The 16,445-nt window shown below is 42.4% G+C and overlaps 1 protein-coding gene across 3 annotated transcripts in view; it reads left to right on the forward strand.

Moving 5' to 3' along the window:
* Nucleotides 1–13,417, forward strand: part of LOC125024989 (keratin, type I cytoskeletal 9-like) — a 19,961-nt gene extending 6,544 nt beyond the window's left edge. For 2 of the 3 annotated variants that reach the window (XM_047612807.1, XM_047612809.1), the window contains exons 2-3: nt 8,478–9,441; nt 9,629–13,417. In XM_047612807.1, coding sequence (XP_047468763.1) covers nt 8,845–9,441; nt 9,629–9,892 — 861 coding nt within the window. In that variant the 5' untranslated portion in view covers nt 8,478–8,844 and the 3' untranslated portion in view covers nt 9,893–13,417. Of the gene's footprint in view, nt 1–8,102; nt 8,137–8,477; nt 9,442–9,628 lie in introns of those variants that run through there. The other variant, XM_047612808.1, reaches the window with a different exon arrangement.
* Nucleotides 13,418–16,445: the final 3,028 nt, after the last annotated feature.

The raw sequence follows: 16,445 nt of genomic DNA on the forward strand, positions 1-16,445 counted from the left end.
CACACACCCACAACTTTAAAACCACACCCACACACTCATACCTTGGGCCCACCAACACACATCACACCACTCATCTCCCACTCACCCTTTAACACCCCTCTCACAAACACACACACTCACCTCACACCCTCACAACTCACAACACCAACTAAAAAACAGCTCATCTCTAGTTTTAGGGTCTAAATTTTAACCCTCTTTCTAATATATATATATATATATATCCTATACTCTATATATATATATCTACAAACAAACCCAGGCAAACACCTCAGGGAGCAAGAAGAAAGAAAGCCCGAAGATTCCCCAAAGGAAGAAGAGGAGGAGAACGAAGGAAAAGAAAGAAGGAAGAAGAAGGAGAAGAAAAGCAGGGAGAGCCAGCCCGGGGCGGAAAGAGGGACAGAGAGGGAGGAAAGGGGGAGGAGAGGAGATTGCAAGACCAGGACAAGAAGGAGGAAACCCCAAATCTCTCTCTCTCTCTTCTCTCTCTTCCCTCTCTCTCTCCTCTCTCTCTCCTCTCTCCTCCTCCTCTCCTCTCCCTCCCTCCCTCCCTCTCCTCCCTCCCTCCCTCCTCTCTCCTTCCCTCCCTCTTCTCTCCCCCTCTCTCTTTCTCCCCCTCTCTCCCTCCCTCTCCCTCCCTCTCTCCCCTCCCCCTCCCCCTCCCCCTCCCTCCCCCCCCTTTCTCCCTCCTTCTCTCTCTCTCTCTCTCTTCTCTCTCTCTCTCTCTCTCTCTCTCTCTCTCTCTCTCTCTCTCTCTCTCTCTCTCTCACTCTCACTCTCACTCTCACTCTCACTCTCACTTTCTCTCTCTCTCTCTCTCTCTCTCTCTCTCTCTCTCTCTCTGTCTCATCATGGCTGCGTGACCTCGCATTACCCTGGCAGAGGACAGGAAGGCCGAAGGGAAGAGCCTTGTGAGGGGAAGGGGAGGGGAAAGGAGGGATTGGGGCGACGCACTCCCGCACATAGAAGGAACATATGCAGACTGCGTGACGCCGCCGCTCCATTCACACTGGTGGCATTTCGTCATTCTTTCAATGCCGTGTGCGTGGGAGAGAGAGGCGGGGGAGGGGTTGGAGAGGAGGAGGCGGAGGGAGGGAGGAAAGGGGTAGTAAGGGTGAGGGGAGTGGGTGAATGAAATAAGGGAATTACGGGAAGGAGAGAGAAAGGGAGGGGAGGAGGAGTACTTGTAATAGTACTAGGAGAGACAGATGAAGGTAGGGAGACAAATGGGGAAGAAAAGGGGGGAGGTAAAAAGAGAAAGAGGACGTTAGGAGGGAGAGGGAGAGGGAGATAGTCCGAGAGTCAAAGACAAAGGCCGACATGCAAGCTAATTAACTGAAGGGCTAGTTTACTGACTGACTGACATTAGTTATCAAACGCTTGCGTACAGGTACACCGCGTAATTACGAAACTGCCGCGTCATTTCCTTTGTAAACCAGTTATAGGTTGTTAGTGATTATGCTCACAGGCACACGCACATATACACTCTTGCATATGCACGCACACGAACGCCTAATCAAGAACACACACGCACACGTACATTCCATCCATCCCTCCCTCCCTCCCTCCCTCCCTCCCTCCCTCCATCCATCCATCCATCCATCCATCCATCCATCCATCCATCCATCCATCCACCATCCATCCATCCATCCATCCATCCATCCATCCATCCATCCATCCATCCATCCATCCATCTATCCATCCATCCATCCATCCATCCATCCATCCATCCATCCATCCATCCATCCATCCATCCATCCATCCATCCATCCATCCATCCATCCATCCACCATCCATCCATCCATCCATCCATCCATCCATCCATCCATCCAACTACTACACTTACACTTACACATACACTTACACTTACACTTACACTTACACATACGCATACACAAACAAGAGCCGCGTGCGCGCGTACAGCCGAAGGAACGCCTGAGTGCGTGTGAGGCAACTGCGGTCATGTAGTATACTAAATGTTGCGTCACCGCCTGATCTTGTGGGTTGTCTCTTTCTTCATCCCCGCCTCGGCTATCCTTCACATCTCCCGTCTTGTCCCATCATGCCTCATCATCATCACCTTAATTATCAAGTATTATAATTATTATCATTATAACTATCATATCATAATCATCATTATCATCAGCATTATCACCATCATTGCCACTGGCATCGCCCATTTCTTCCTTCTCTCCATCACTATCGCCATTATCGTCATCATTATTACTTATTGTGAATTGTCTCCGATTTGCGAGAGAGACGGACAGCACCTCTTCCTGGAAACTGTACTTGAGTTTTGCGCTGCCGTTCTTGTATTCCCTGAAGGCTTTGTGCCCCCGGGACCCGAAGCCTCCAGGCGCTGCGCCCAGGCCCTCCCTTGCCACGTCTGTTGTTTTCTGCTGCTGCTACTACTACTACTACAACTATTTCTACTACTACTACTACTGATACCACTACTGATACTACTACTGATACTACTACTGATACTACTACTGATACTACTACTACTACTACTACTACTACTACTACTACTACTACTACTTCTGCTACTACTACTACTACTTCTGCTACTACTACTACTACTTCTGCTACTACTACTACTACTACTATTACTACTATTACTACTACTTCTGCTACTACTACTACTACTACTACTGCTAATACTACTACTTCTGCTACTACTACTACTACTACTACTACTACTGCTAATACTACTATTTCTGCTACTACTTCTACTACTACTACTCCTTTTATTTCTGTCACTACTACTACTGCTGCTACTGCTACTACTACTACTACTACTACTACTACTACTACTACTACTACTATTTTTACTATTTCTGCTACTACTGCTACTACTACTCCTTCTGCTACTACCACTACTTCTGCTATTTCTATTACTACTACTACTTCTTCTGCTACTACTACTACTACTGCTACTACTACTACTTCTCTTTTATTTCTGCTACAACAACTACTACTGCTACTACTACTTCTGCTACTACTTCTATTACTATTTCTGCTACAACTACTACTACTGCTACTACTACTTCTGCTACTACTTCTATTACTATTTCTGCTACAACTACTACTACTGCTACTACTACTTCTGCTACTACTTCTATTACTATTTCTGCTACAACTACTACTACTGCTACTACTACTTCTGCTACTACTACTACTGCTACTATTACTGCTATTTCTACTTGTACTTTTGCTACTACTACTACTACTACTTCTGCTACTACTACTACTGCTTCTGCTATTACTACTGCTATTTCTACTTGTACTTTTGCTACTACTACTACTAATACTTCTGCTGCCACTACTACTGCTTCTGCTATTACTATTTCTGCTATTTACTGCTGCTACTTATTTTCTGCTACTTCTGCTGCTACTGCTGCCACTGTTATTTTAGTTAATTGACCCTTCATATGTAATTGGAAGGCATGTCCCCCATTTCATTCATTCCCTGAGTTGTGTTCATATGCGTTTTCGAGCGACCGCTGGTTCGTAGTTGTTTCTACAGAGATGGTGCTTCCGAAGGGTTGGTAATCAGGGCCATTTCGTGTATAATGGCATAGGTCGAAGAAGTGAAAAGGACAGGCGACAACTCATCCGAGCAACAACATATTCCTGTTGTTTTTTCTCTCTCTCTCAGACACGACCACAGGGAGCCATTCGTAATTGTATAAAAGCTAATGTTTTAGCTCCTTTCTAAGTGTACCCCCATTTTATCATTGTCATTTTACGCATGGCGTACTGTTAACGGTACTACCCGGTGACATGGAGCCAGAGGTCCGAAGAATATTAGGAAGTTGCCTTTTTATTTCATCACGGCGGCTACAAATTAAACGTCCCATCTTGCATTCATGGCATGGCTGAAATTAAGTTGTTAATCAGTTCTCCTTCTGAATTGATTCGCGTGGCAGACGAGGCGTAATCGTCTCGTAAGTCTTTTTAAAGTGTTGATTTGATTCCCAAGTGTTTTCCCAGTGTCAGGTATTGAGTTCCAAGCTTGACGCTCGTTCGGAGAGACCTGATGTTTTTTTTTTTTGCTAGTGTCACAGGGAGTGCGATGCCCGTCCCCTCCCGGACGTGATGGCAGTTCGTGTGTCTCTCTTGGGCGTTGCACGTGTGATTTTTCGAAAGAGCCGGGATCAGCGTTTTCCTCATGGCTGGGATTTTCTGGTATTCAAGTTCGTGGGCGAATGTTACGCGGGCTGCATAGGGCTCTGTTAGCGGTGGTTGTGATGAGGATTAAACCCCTTTTACCCAGGTTCTTTCGTTTTGGAAATCATTTACTTTTGAAGTATGGGGCGTCTGCGAAAATGCCCACATGACGCTCATCACTAGTTATTGCTACTACTACTATTTGAAGGCGCGGCAGTACACGCTCTCCAACAAGGCGGGAGTCTTTCGCATGTGTAAAGTAGCCAACCTGCTGCTTTTATTGCTTTTGTCCCTCATGCTATTTCTGTCACCGGCATTACACACACACACATACACACACACACACATATATATATATATATATATATATATATATATATGTATATATATATGTATATTTAATTCTCCCTATCCCCTTCATTATTCTGTATTTGTCGTCTGCGTTCTCCTCGCCTGATATCTCCTCTGAAGCAACGACAACAAATAAACAAACAGTAGACAACCTTGACAAGCCGCATTAATAGTGCTCAGAGAAGAGGAACACGAAGAAGAAAGAAAGGTAAAAAAAAAATGGAGATTTAAGGTCGACATCAGCATAGGTCCGAGACGGTCCTCTCGACCTTAACGAAACCAAATCGGAGTCGAGCGCGTTTGCACAGATGACAGACGCCTCTCCCCCTCCCCTCTCCCCCCTCCCATACCCACCCCCTTTACAACACTCCGCCGCCCCCCGCCCTCCCCTCCCCTTGTGTCATGCAAGGCAGGTTTCCCAGGGTGTTTAATAAGCATGACACTCCGGCTAAGGTTGTGTGGCCGGTCGATGGACGCGGCGCGGGCGGCGTTTCGTCACTCGCACGGGCGGGGGGGAAGGAGAGGCGGAGGGGGCAGAGAGGGAGAGGAGGGGCGAAGGCAAGAGGGGAAAGGGCGGTAGGAGAAGGAGAGGGCGGTGGGGTAGGGGGCAGATTTATTATGATTAAGGGAAGACGACGAAAGGGGGGAGGAGGGTGGCGAATGTTTTCTTGCCTGTAGAGTGATTGTGCTAAGTGAGGGAGTGGCAAAATGTGAGTGGATTAGCGAGTGATTCTGTGAGTGAGTGATTAGGTGCTTGAGTGAGAAAGGGTGAGTGATGGACTGTGTGGATGCACGAGTGAGTGAATGAGTGGGAGAATGAATGTGAAGGTGGGTACGTTGCTGAGTGAATGAGTAAATGGGTGGATAAGTACGTGAATGAATGAATGAATAAAGTGAGAGGGAGAGTGACTGAGGAGAAAGGAAAAGAAAGGGAGTTGAAAAAAAAGAAGGAAAGGACCTTTAGAGAAAAAAAAAATGATAATAACCTTAACATGTCCATATGGGGTATAAATATTAATTGTTTTGGCGGCGTCCTTATACTTATGTGGAACAATTGTGAGACTGAAGAGACTGAGGATGGGAGGACCAGGGGGGGGGGGGTCTTGATGACGAAACCGTATGGCAACCCACGTGCTCATTCATTCATCCATTCATTCACTGATTATTTGTTCCTGTGTGTTCACGTCTTAATTAATGACTTGAAGACTATCACTGCTATTCCATTGGCATTGCTGTGCCAGTCGTTGTTGAGACCATCATTTCATTATAGCAGTTTTCGTTCATCAGCCTTCACTATCGCCACCACCACCACCAGCATCCCTACAATCACCACCATCACTATCACCACCTCCATCACTATCACCACCACCACCACCACCACCATCACCACCACCATCCCTACAATCACTACCACCATCGCTATCACCACCACCATCATCACCACCAACCACCATCACCACCAACCACCAGCACCACTACCACCATCACCGCCATCACCACCACCAACTACCACCAACCACCACCATCACCACCAATATCACTACCACCAATCACCATCACCACCCCCACCCCCAGGGAAGAAGGAAGGGAAGACGGAAGAAGGGAGATGGAGGAGGGAAAAGGAAGGGAAGAGGGAAGAAGAGAGAAGGAAGGGAAGAAGGAATGGAAGAGGGAAGAAGAGAGAAGGAAAGGAAGAAGGAAGAAGGAAGGAAAGAGGGAAGAAGGAAAGGAAGATGGGAGAAGGAAGAGAAGAGGAAAGAAGGGAGAAGGAAGAGAAGAGGAAAGAGGGAAGAAGGGAGAAGGGAGAAGGAAGAGAAGAGGAAAGAGGGAAGAAGGAAGAAAAGAGGAAAGAAGGGAGAAGGAAGGGAAGAGGGAAGAGAAGAGGGAAGAAGGGAGAAGGAAGAGAAGAGGAAAGAGGGAAGAAGGGAGAAGGAAGAGAAGAGGAAAGAGGGAAGAAGGAAGAGAAGGGGGAAGAGGGAAGAAGGAAAGGAAGAAGGGAGAAGGAAGAGAAGAGGAAAGAGGGAAGAAGGGAGAAGGAAGGGAAGAGGAAAGAGGGAAGAAGGGAGAAGGAAGAGAAGAGGAAAGAGGGAAGAAGGAAGAGAAGGGGGAAGAGGGAAGAAGGAAAGGAAGAATGGAGAAGGAAGAGAAGAGGAAAGAGGGAAGAAGGGAGAAGGAAGGGAAGAGGAAAGAGGGAAGAAGGGAGAAGGAAGAGAAGAGGTAAGAGGAAAGAAGGAAGAGGAGGGGGAAGAGGGAAAAAGGAAAAGAAGAAGGGAGAAGGAAGAGAAGAGGAAAGAGGGAAGAAGGGAGAAGGATGAGAAGAGGAAAGAGGGAAGAAGGGAGAAGGAAGAGAAGAGGAAAGAGGGAAGAAGGAAGAGAAGGGGGAAGAGGGAAGAAGGAAAGGAAGAAGGGAGAAGGAAGAGAAGAGGAAAGAGGGAAGAAGGGAGAAGGAAGAGAAGAGGAAAGAGGGAAGAAGGGAGAAGGAAGGGAAGAGGAAAGAGGGAAGAAGGGAGAAGGAAGAGAAGAGGAAAGAGGGAAGAAGGAAGAGAAGGGGGAAGAGGGAAGAAGGAAAGGAAGAATGGAGAAGGAAGAGAAGAGGAAAGAGGGAAGAAGGGAGAAGGAAGGGAAGAGGAAAGAGGGAAGAAGGGAGAAGGAAGAGAAGAGGTAAGAGGAAAGAAGGAAGAGGAGGGGGAAGAGGGAAAAAGGAAAAGAAGAAGGGAGAAGGAAGAGAAGAGGAAAGAGGGAAGAAGGGAGAAGGATGAGAAGAGGAAAGAGGGAAGAAGGGAGAAGGAAGAGAAGAGGAAAGAGGGAAGAAGGAAGAGAAGGGGGAAGAGGGAAGAAGGAAAGGAAGAAGGGAGAAGGAAGAGAAGAGGAAAGAGGGAAGAAGGGAGAAGGATGAGAAGAGGAAAGAGGGAAGAAGGGAGAAGGAAGAGAAGAGGAAAGAGGGAAGAAGGGAGAAGGAAGGGAAGAGCGATGAAGGGAGAAGGAAAAGAAGAGGGAAGAGGTAAGAAGGAAGGGAAGAAGGGAGAGGGGAAGGGAGAAGGGAGGACTGGGGGAGAATGAAGGGAAGTGGAATGAAGAGATAAGAGGGAGAAAGGATGGGAAGGGGAGAAAAGAGAGGAGGAGAGATAGGGAGAGGGAGGAGAGAAGAGAGAAGTAGGGGGAGAGGAAGAGGGAAAGGGAGAGGGAGTGGCAGAAACAGAGGGGAAGTCATTGGCTGTCAGTCCGTCCGTCAGTCAGTCCGTCCGTCAGTCAGTCAGTCAGTCAGTCAGTCAGTCAGTCAGTCAGTCAGTCAGTCAGTCAGTCAGTCAGTCAGTCAGTCAGTCAAGCAAACATATAAACATACAGACGTACATGCAGGTAATCAGAGGAATTAAATCTAAGACCACATGAAAAAAAAAAAAATAGAAGTGCTTCATCACCGATTTTGATGGACCAAAAGAAGTCAAGCGACCATAACACTAAATCCTTGAAGCAGGAAAGGGGTGAGGCGGCGAGGAAGTCAGGAGGGGGCGGGGAGGAGGGGAAGCAGCCCCCACTCAACCACTAGAGTGACTCCCGCGACGTTGAGGGAAGGCAGTGTAGGGGACGCCGCCGAGGAAGGAGCAGCACGCCGAGGTAGTCCTGGGGTCCGCGGTGTCAGGAGGTCGTCGCTTGTTCTTGACGTCGTGGTGATGCGTGTCTGTTGGCTTTCGGCGCGACTGAAGGAGACTGAGTGTCTTTTATTCGTAACCCGTGTGATGTGTTGAGTGTTTCTTCTATGGAAATTAAACACAAACTTTCGGTGTTGCTATTGCAGTGTACTGACGAATGCACGTGCATGCACATGTGCTTGTGCTTGTAATCCGCCAGAAAACAATTTATTATAGTAGCAGCCAAGATGAGGTAAATTAAGTGTAATTTAAATACTTTGTATATTATTTTGGATCTAATTTTGTTTTGTTTTCTATTTATTTCAGGTTCTCCAGAAAGGAACAAGAACACTCGCAGTTATCAGCATTTGTTATTTAAACAGAAACTTACGTAGATATTAGACTGTGCTTAATGTTTCAGTGCATGAAGAGAATGGGAACCACGGTTGTTACTATGCATTTATACGTGCGCGCGTGAGCTTTCTGATGGCGCGTGTGTGAGCGTTGTGATGTTGGCAGGGTTCAGGAGTTGGTAGTGCAGAAGCGGAAAAACAAGAATCAAACAGTAAATCATTATTTAAGGTAAAAAAAAAAAAAAAAAAGAAATACGAGGTCGAAATTCATGATAACTTATCGTCTGGTCGGACGAAGGGTGGAAGTGTAGGCGTCTCGAGGAGCCACAGCAAACTCGAGGATGACCAGCATTCAAGGCCTTCCCCCATTGCCCAAGAGCCTCAGCGGGCTCATCAACTTCGCGGGGCGGAGAGACGGAGGAGGAGTAGGTGCAGGGATGATGAATAACAAGGACGGAGGGGGAGGCGGGGGCATGGGCATGTCTCCGGGAGGAGGCGGAGATCGGTACAGTCCGCCAGCCAGAGCGGACTCCCGAACTGAGTCGCGGATGGACTCGCGACCGGAGTCAGCGCGCTCGCACTACTCCGGCGTGGGCTACGGCGCCAGTGCCTTCGAGCCGTACTACGCCAACGGCACCGCAGCGCAGCATGGCGACGGTCGCGGCTTCTCCCCGCGGTCCTCCCCGCGCAGCCACTCGTCCTCCCCGCGGAACCAGCACCACAGCGGCGGCAGCTCATCGGGGGGTAGCAGGACGCAGACGCACAGCCCTCGAGGAAGTCCCCCGGTGCCCGGCTCCATCACGGGCGTCATGAACCCCAGGGTGAGCCCCGCCCATGGGGGTGGCGGAGGAGGAGGGGGCGGCGGGGGGTCCACCAGGCACCACCATCGCAGACCGTCCACGCTCGATTCTCAGCTGGCTGTTCTCAGGAAGGAAATGGTGAGTTTATGAATCAGTATGAATTATTTTGTATTTGGGTTTCGCTTTGATTACAACAAATAGTCATTCCAAAAAAATAGATGTTTTCAAACCAGCAGTCACCGAGTTGCTGTTATGCCCAAGACATTAGCTGGGTAACGAAGCATCATTATCAAGAGTTGTAATGACAAATGTTAAAATCTTTCAGGTTGGGTTACGTCAACTGGATATGTCACTCCTTTGTCAGTTGTGGTCCCTCAACGAGTCAATTCAAGAATTCAAACAATTGATCAATGAACGAGCAGCAACTGGCCTGGATTGGGGTGGTGGAGATACGTCTGCTGAAGACACAGATGATTACTATGGAATTCCAATACGACGGCCAAATCCTTACCTCCATCCCGTGCCAGAGCAGTACCCACAGTTGTCACCGTCTTCCTCAGAATCCAGCTTAGAGTATGGCAATATTTAGATAAGAAACTGTGATTTGTCAATTTTGCTGTTGACATAAACTCAATGCATTTATTTATGTCATTCTTAAGCATTACCACTTGTACTGGTAGGAATATGATAGGCAGTATAACAAATCCTGAAATATGTTGAGGCAGGCCTCAAGATATATACAGAAAATTAAGAATGGCAATTTATAGATGGACATTGAATTTTTTGTCTAATTTCTATTTTGTGTTACTATTTTTTGTTTCTGCCAGTGAGATGAAAAGAGAGGTATCTACTCAAACAACTCCTGAACCCTGTCAACTCCTTTTAAGAAGTCATATTTTTGTATCATACTGACCATAGCACAGTAATTTTTCCATGAGACTGAAAAGGAAAGGTATACATAGAGAGAGATTTCTACATATTCCTTTTTTCAATTTTTAACAGTATCAGTAATTCCTAATATCTGATTGTGCTTTGAGGTAATCAGACATTTTCCTTAAAACAAGTCTTGAGCACAGACCATGGAGAGTAGGACACGACACATTCCCTCATGGTTGGAAAACCCAGTGAGGAAGGTTCCACCTCGCAAGAAGGGGAAACTGACTTTTGTTTCACCTCCTCGGACAGTTGTGTATGTCATGTCCCCTCAAGAGCTTGAAGAGGCTGCTGTAGCATATCTGGCAGGAGAGACTTGTACAGAGGACTTTGCTGTTGCAGGGAGTTCCACAAATCAGGTTGATAAAGCAAATGAGCTTAGATGTAGGTCAGAGAATACATCTGACTAGGATTGATTTGTGATATTTTTTTCCCTTTAATCTTCTCTCCAATTTTACCACAGGTATAATTTTTACTAATAAGATAAGTAGTACAGATATTCACTTATATAATTGATTATATTTCAGTTGTGAGGATTGGGTAATACATTTCTTGGATGATCAGTGATGATCATGAGAAGTTCTAATTTAATGGGTATTGCATTATACAGTGGTTTACCCATTTTGTATTAATATTCAAATTTCATTGTTTCATGATGACTGAGATTATTAATTGCTCAAAGTTTGTATTTTATGAAAATGTTATATTTTATGGGAATAATGCAATTAGCTCTGTTTCTTGTATTTTAAGTCACAGCTCTTATGGTTGCATTTATATTTTGCATTATGTCTGCAATATTAAATAGAACATTGTTTAAAAGATGGAAGTGCAATTTTGCATTTTTTTATGGTTGTATTCCTAATTTTTATTCCATTTTGGGGGATAATTCTTCCATAGAATGATAGCACATTGTGAACAATGTTAGTATGAAGTTCAGTGATAAGTGAAACATTATGCTAGGTGTAGGTAGTGTGAGCATGAGGTCAATATGACATAGAAGTCCTTAGCACTCATAAAGGAGTAATTGCAAGTGCTGGTACGTCTTTTTAGTTAACAAGGAAATTATTTCCTAAGACAGCTGTGCAGTATTTTACATGATGTTCCTTATGTGTAGTTGTGCCATAGGTACATTTTTCTTCTCTATGGTGAGAGTAGATATTATTTATTTTTGTAGTGGAATAAAGACTGTCTTCAAAAACAAACAAAATCAAAGATTTTGAATCTAGACAGTTGAAATGACCTAATTAATTATCTTTTTAATTGTAATGAATGGTAAATCATTGTTTCTGTATATAACCACAGGTTTCTTCATATATGAACTGTTTTGTGAAATTTTATCTTCATGTATGTATCCCTCTTTTCCTAACAGTTCAAAGTCACAATATAAGCATTCCAAAATAATAAACATATCCTCCTAAGCTTAGTATATTCAAGACAGATGCCAAGGAATAGATCTGAAACCTTTTATTTATACTGCTCTCTGCTCTTCTTTTAAACTTTGACTGTATTATTAATATAGACTTATACCTCAGTAACTGAATGCTAAGGAAACCATGATAAAAATATACAGTAGGTAATTTCCAGAGACTGTATGGATTGCACATAGTATTATTATTTTGATAGTATTGATGGTATCCTTATTTATGGTTCAGTGGTTACTTTTCTCCTTTTTTGAAAATATAAGTGGTACACAATTCAACTTTTTGTAAGTGGAAAGTTATTTACACAGTTGCACTGTATTTTAAAGTGAAACTAATGGTTGCTAAGTTTTATTATAAAAATATTAGGTGTCATTTTGTATCAATATGAGTTTTTACAAGTATTATTTGTGAATGTGATTGTGAGTGAGTGAATGTTATAAGTGTGAGTATGGGTGTAAGTAAGTGTAAGTGTAAGTTTGTTTGTGGTGATCACAGTGCATACTGGATTTGCAAGTGAGGGTATGCATCAGTGCATCTGTAGAGCTCATGTTAGAAAGATGTGAGAGATCTGTACTTACTGTAATCCGTTATGATAATCGGAAAAGGGCATAGATGTATACTGCTCTTCTGTGTTATTTGTTTTATTTTTAAATGGAAATTGGCAGCCTTACTGTTGTATTTATTTTCAAATTATTGGCAGCCTTACTGTTGTATTTATTTTCAAATTATTACTTTTGTAATGATATGAAAGGGTAGCTGTTCTCGTTTCTCTGTAGTGGCTGCTGTTTGCTATTTTTAAAACTAGAAAATGGACATGTGATATTTCCTTTCACAAAGAAAATGGGTACATTCCAAAATAATATGATAAATTATATAATTTAAGTAGGCATTGAGAAAATTTCCATATTTCATTTATTACATTTTGTTTACTCAAGAATGTTGACGCTATAATATGAAATTGTGTCACAAATAGTATTTGGGAATGTGAATTATTAGTTCATAAATATTTATTTTATTATTTTTATTATTATTATTATTATTATTATTATTATTATTATTATTATTATTATTATTATTATTATTATTATTATTATTATTATTATTATTATTATTATTATTATAATCTTTAAAATAATTTGTGGCACGAGGACAATTTTCTGAATATTCTTCTAGTTTCATTTTTTTTTTATACGTATATGTTGGGTCATGTATAACTTTTGTGCACTTTAGAAAAAAAAAACTGACATATTTATCTTAAGAGGTGAGAATTATTTATATTATTTTTAGTAATGATTGCAATATTTAATGACATACCATTAATTTATGGTTTACCATTTATTTTTTTTGTATTTTAGTTACACATCTTTGTGCATCTGATACAGTGATTCACATGTATTGGTGTTTAGTGAATCAGGATTGGCTAATTTATTATTAGTGAAAATAAATTATTAACCTAGAATGTTTTTCATACTTAATTAGTTTTTAAAAATATTAAAATAAGATGTTTAAGATATTGACCTCAACTGGCAATGACTGAAGAAATCTTGCTCTCTCTTTGCACAGAATTGGTAAGCTAAGTTACCTTCATTAGTGCAGGCCATAGTTGGCCTGCTACAATGGTGTTAAATGTGGTTGGGTTATATGCGAGTGATAAAGAACAAAGGAGAGAGTTGTGTCGCACGATTATATGTAAAAGCCTCAAAGTGCTAAATGAAGCTTAGCATGTAAGCTCCTTTTTATTAATAAAAAATGAATTGTGATTTGTTATTCTTCCTCCTCATATTTTGTAAAACAAGATATTTAATGGATGGAAAATGTTCTTTTTCAGTCTTGGAGGTCTGGTATCAAGATGCTGTAGCGACTATGCTAAAGGCACAATCGGTTGAGTTGTTAAAATAAACAATGGACCACCAGAAAGAATAACAGAACAATCCCCAACCATCAATTGCTGTAATTCCCCAATTGTTGATAAAGAAAATTTGTAGATATGGGATGTAAGGGAACCCTTGACACCAGACAGAAAGAGAACATTTTCCATCTGTCAGATGTCTTATTTTCTGTCTCTCCGGTCTGGTGTCAAGATGCTGAATAGGAACTGAATATGGGGAACAAAATTTAGTAACTTCAAAAAAAGAAAAGAAAAAATTATAACTTCAAAAAAGAAAGGAAAAAAAATGATATTATTAGTACCCACTTATTGAGATGTCTGGTTAGGTGATGTATTCATTGCCACACAAGGGACATCTTGTAAGTCCGATGTCATGTATCGATTAACAAACGATCTGCATGAAGACCAGGATTTATAGATCTAAAAAAGTAAGAGTAGAAGCAAACTTCCTAACTTGGTCTGATTGGCCTGAATCAGCAGATTCAATTATCCTTCTAATTATCTTGGCTACATGAAGTTGGGTGCATGACCTAAGTGGATCTTACCATAACCATAGTGCCTCATTAAAATCTGCTGGGGTTGATTCTATATAACGTTTCAAAGCTGCTACTGGACATAAAACATGAGAGGATTCATTTTCTAACCATGATGGAATTGCTACAGGTTCCAAAATATGTCCTTGCCATTCATTTTTTGCTAGAAAATGAGGATTAGAAGTAAATGAGTCATATGAGTTATTTGGACCAAACTGTGTCAGAGAACGTGAGAGGGCTGCCAGTTGAGAAACATGCAAACCTGTGGCAAGAGCAACAAGGAATATTGCTTTGTGAAGCAAATCCATTGAAGATGTATCTACAGAATACTGATGTGATGAGAGGAGATCCAGAACTTTTTGTAGAGACCATGAAGGAATATTATTACAAATTGGAGGTTGTGTTTTTCTATTCCAAAGGCATCTCTTAGTGGAAATGTGATTGCTGCTATATGGCAAGAAATAGTAGGTGGTGCCAGCAACTGTGAATGGAATAAATGAGAGGCAAACTGAATGAATATATTTTGATATAAAGACTTAGGTCTTGTCTCTCTGATGAATTATTGGAATTTTAACCATGCTGATTGATACTGTCTAATGGTAGAAGGTTGATGTCCTTTGATAAGGTCCTCTACTTGTAAAGGCTGGAAATTTTTGCTTAAGGGGTATGCACACATGTAGAAGCAAGTATTCTGTGACATAGTCCATTAGTTTCCTGAAGTCCTTCCCAGACAGTGCTAGTGAATGAGGACACCAGTGCTTCCCACAGAGGGGCAATCAATAAAACTTTGACTCAAGAGATTGATCACCCGAAGCATTATTAATATTTGTGGAGGGGGGAACAGGTATGTTGATTGCTATCTGTTCCAGTCCTCTAGAAAAGCATCTGGACCTCCTACAGTCATCTCTGATCTTATCATATATCTCGCAATTTGTGATTGGAGTGAGACGCAAAAATATCAATCTGGGGATGACCGTACTTTTGTGTGAGCTTCAGAAACACTTCCTGATCCAGAGCCCACTCTACTGAGGATGGGGTGTGATGTGATAATGCAGATGCCCACTGAGTTTTTCTCCCTTCTAGGCGAGATGCAGTTAGATGAAGTCGTCATTGCCTCACAATACAAAAAATAATCTCTGATGCTTTTAGGAGAGTCTTTGAATGGGAAGAGCCTTGTTTGTTTACACAATAAACAGTTGCAACATTGTCTAACAGAACTTGAATTTAAGAAAGAGTTCTCCAGATGCAGTGGCTTGATAACCACTTGTAGTACCCTTACATTTATATCCTAATCCTTGGTAACCTCTTGAAGACTGGTAGCCCAATCCCCAGTCTGATGCATCTTTTGTTAGAGGTAAAGGAGTTTTGGGAACCCATGGAGAGACCAACATTAGATGTTTCCTCTTCAGCCACTAAAGTAGATGGGTGCGGATGTGATGAGGAAAAAGTACCATCTTGTCTCAATTGAATACTGCACGTCCTTCGAGTTGCAGATTCCTCAGGTGAATTCTCCCAAAAGGAATTTGTGTGACTCTCTAATTATGAGCGTGTCAGATGTACTTGAGCACAGACACCAACTGAAACTGGTATGGTTGAATATACTTGTTCAATCTACTTACATTCAAGACGAGTCTTGACTCTGAAGAATCCTTCTTTGGTACTTCAAATAACTGGTTTAGAAATACCTTTTTTTCTTGTCTCCTCCAATACTGAATCAGCTAGTAACTTGCTGATTCTGTTTGATATTGAAGCTGAAGATTTCTGAGGGCTGGAAAACAACAAAGGAGGAGGGTGACTCTTTTTGTAGTGCCACTGAAGGCCAAAGGAAACAACTCATTGAGCCCATCCCATGGGCCATGACTTGCCAACCCAGGAGTCGGCCCAACTTGAGAGTTAGTTTTTTCCTGGACGAGAAAACTTCCGGGAATTGCCTAGGCGATTACTGAAAGATATCTTCTCATTTCCATGTAATGTATCATTTTGAAAACACGAAGCTGTTGAATTAGTAGCTGCATCTTCCAGACTTTGTGATCTATAAATTTATGGGAAGATCTTGTTGTATAACTGGATTGATGGGATCCCCATGAACTCAAGGAACACTTAACTTTAGAAGTTAACTTGGAAAAAAAAAAAAAAAAAAAAAAAAAAAAATTGAATCTTAACTTCTACAGGTTGTGGTCTCTTTAATCAGAGATCGAACTACCTCTTCATCTCCACAAAGTAATTGATGAAAAGGCGTGTTACTCAAGAGATCTGATTTAATTTTCATCAGATTCTTAAGAATCGTGCTTTCACATAGTTCTAATCTTTTTACCACTGCTTCATCTAGATGTGACTTTACTAGTGGAATACTTAAAGTTGCAAGAT

The sequence above is a fragment of the Penaeus chinensis genome, chromosome 4, assembly GCF_019202785.1.
Source record: "Penaeus chinensis breed Huanghai No. 1 chromosome 4, ASM1920278v2, whole genome shotgun sequence".
NCBI classification, from domain to species: Eukaryota; Metazoa; Arthropoda; class Malacostraca; order Decapoda; family Penaeidae; genus Penaeus; species Penaeus chinensis.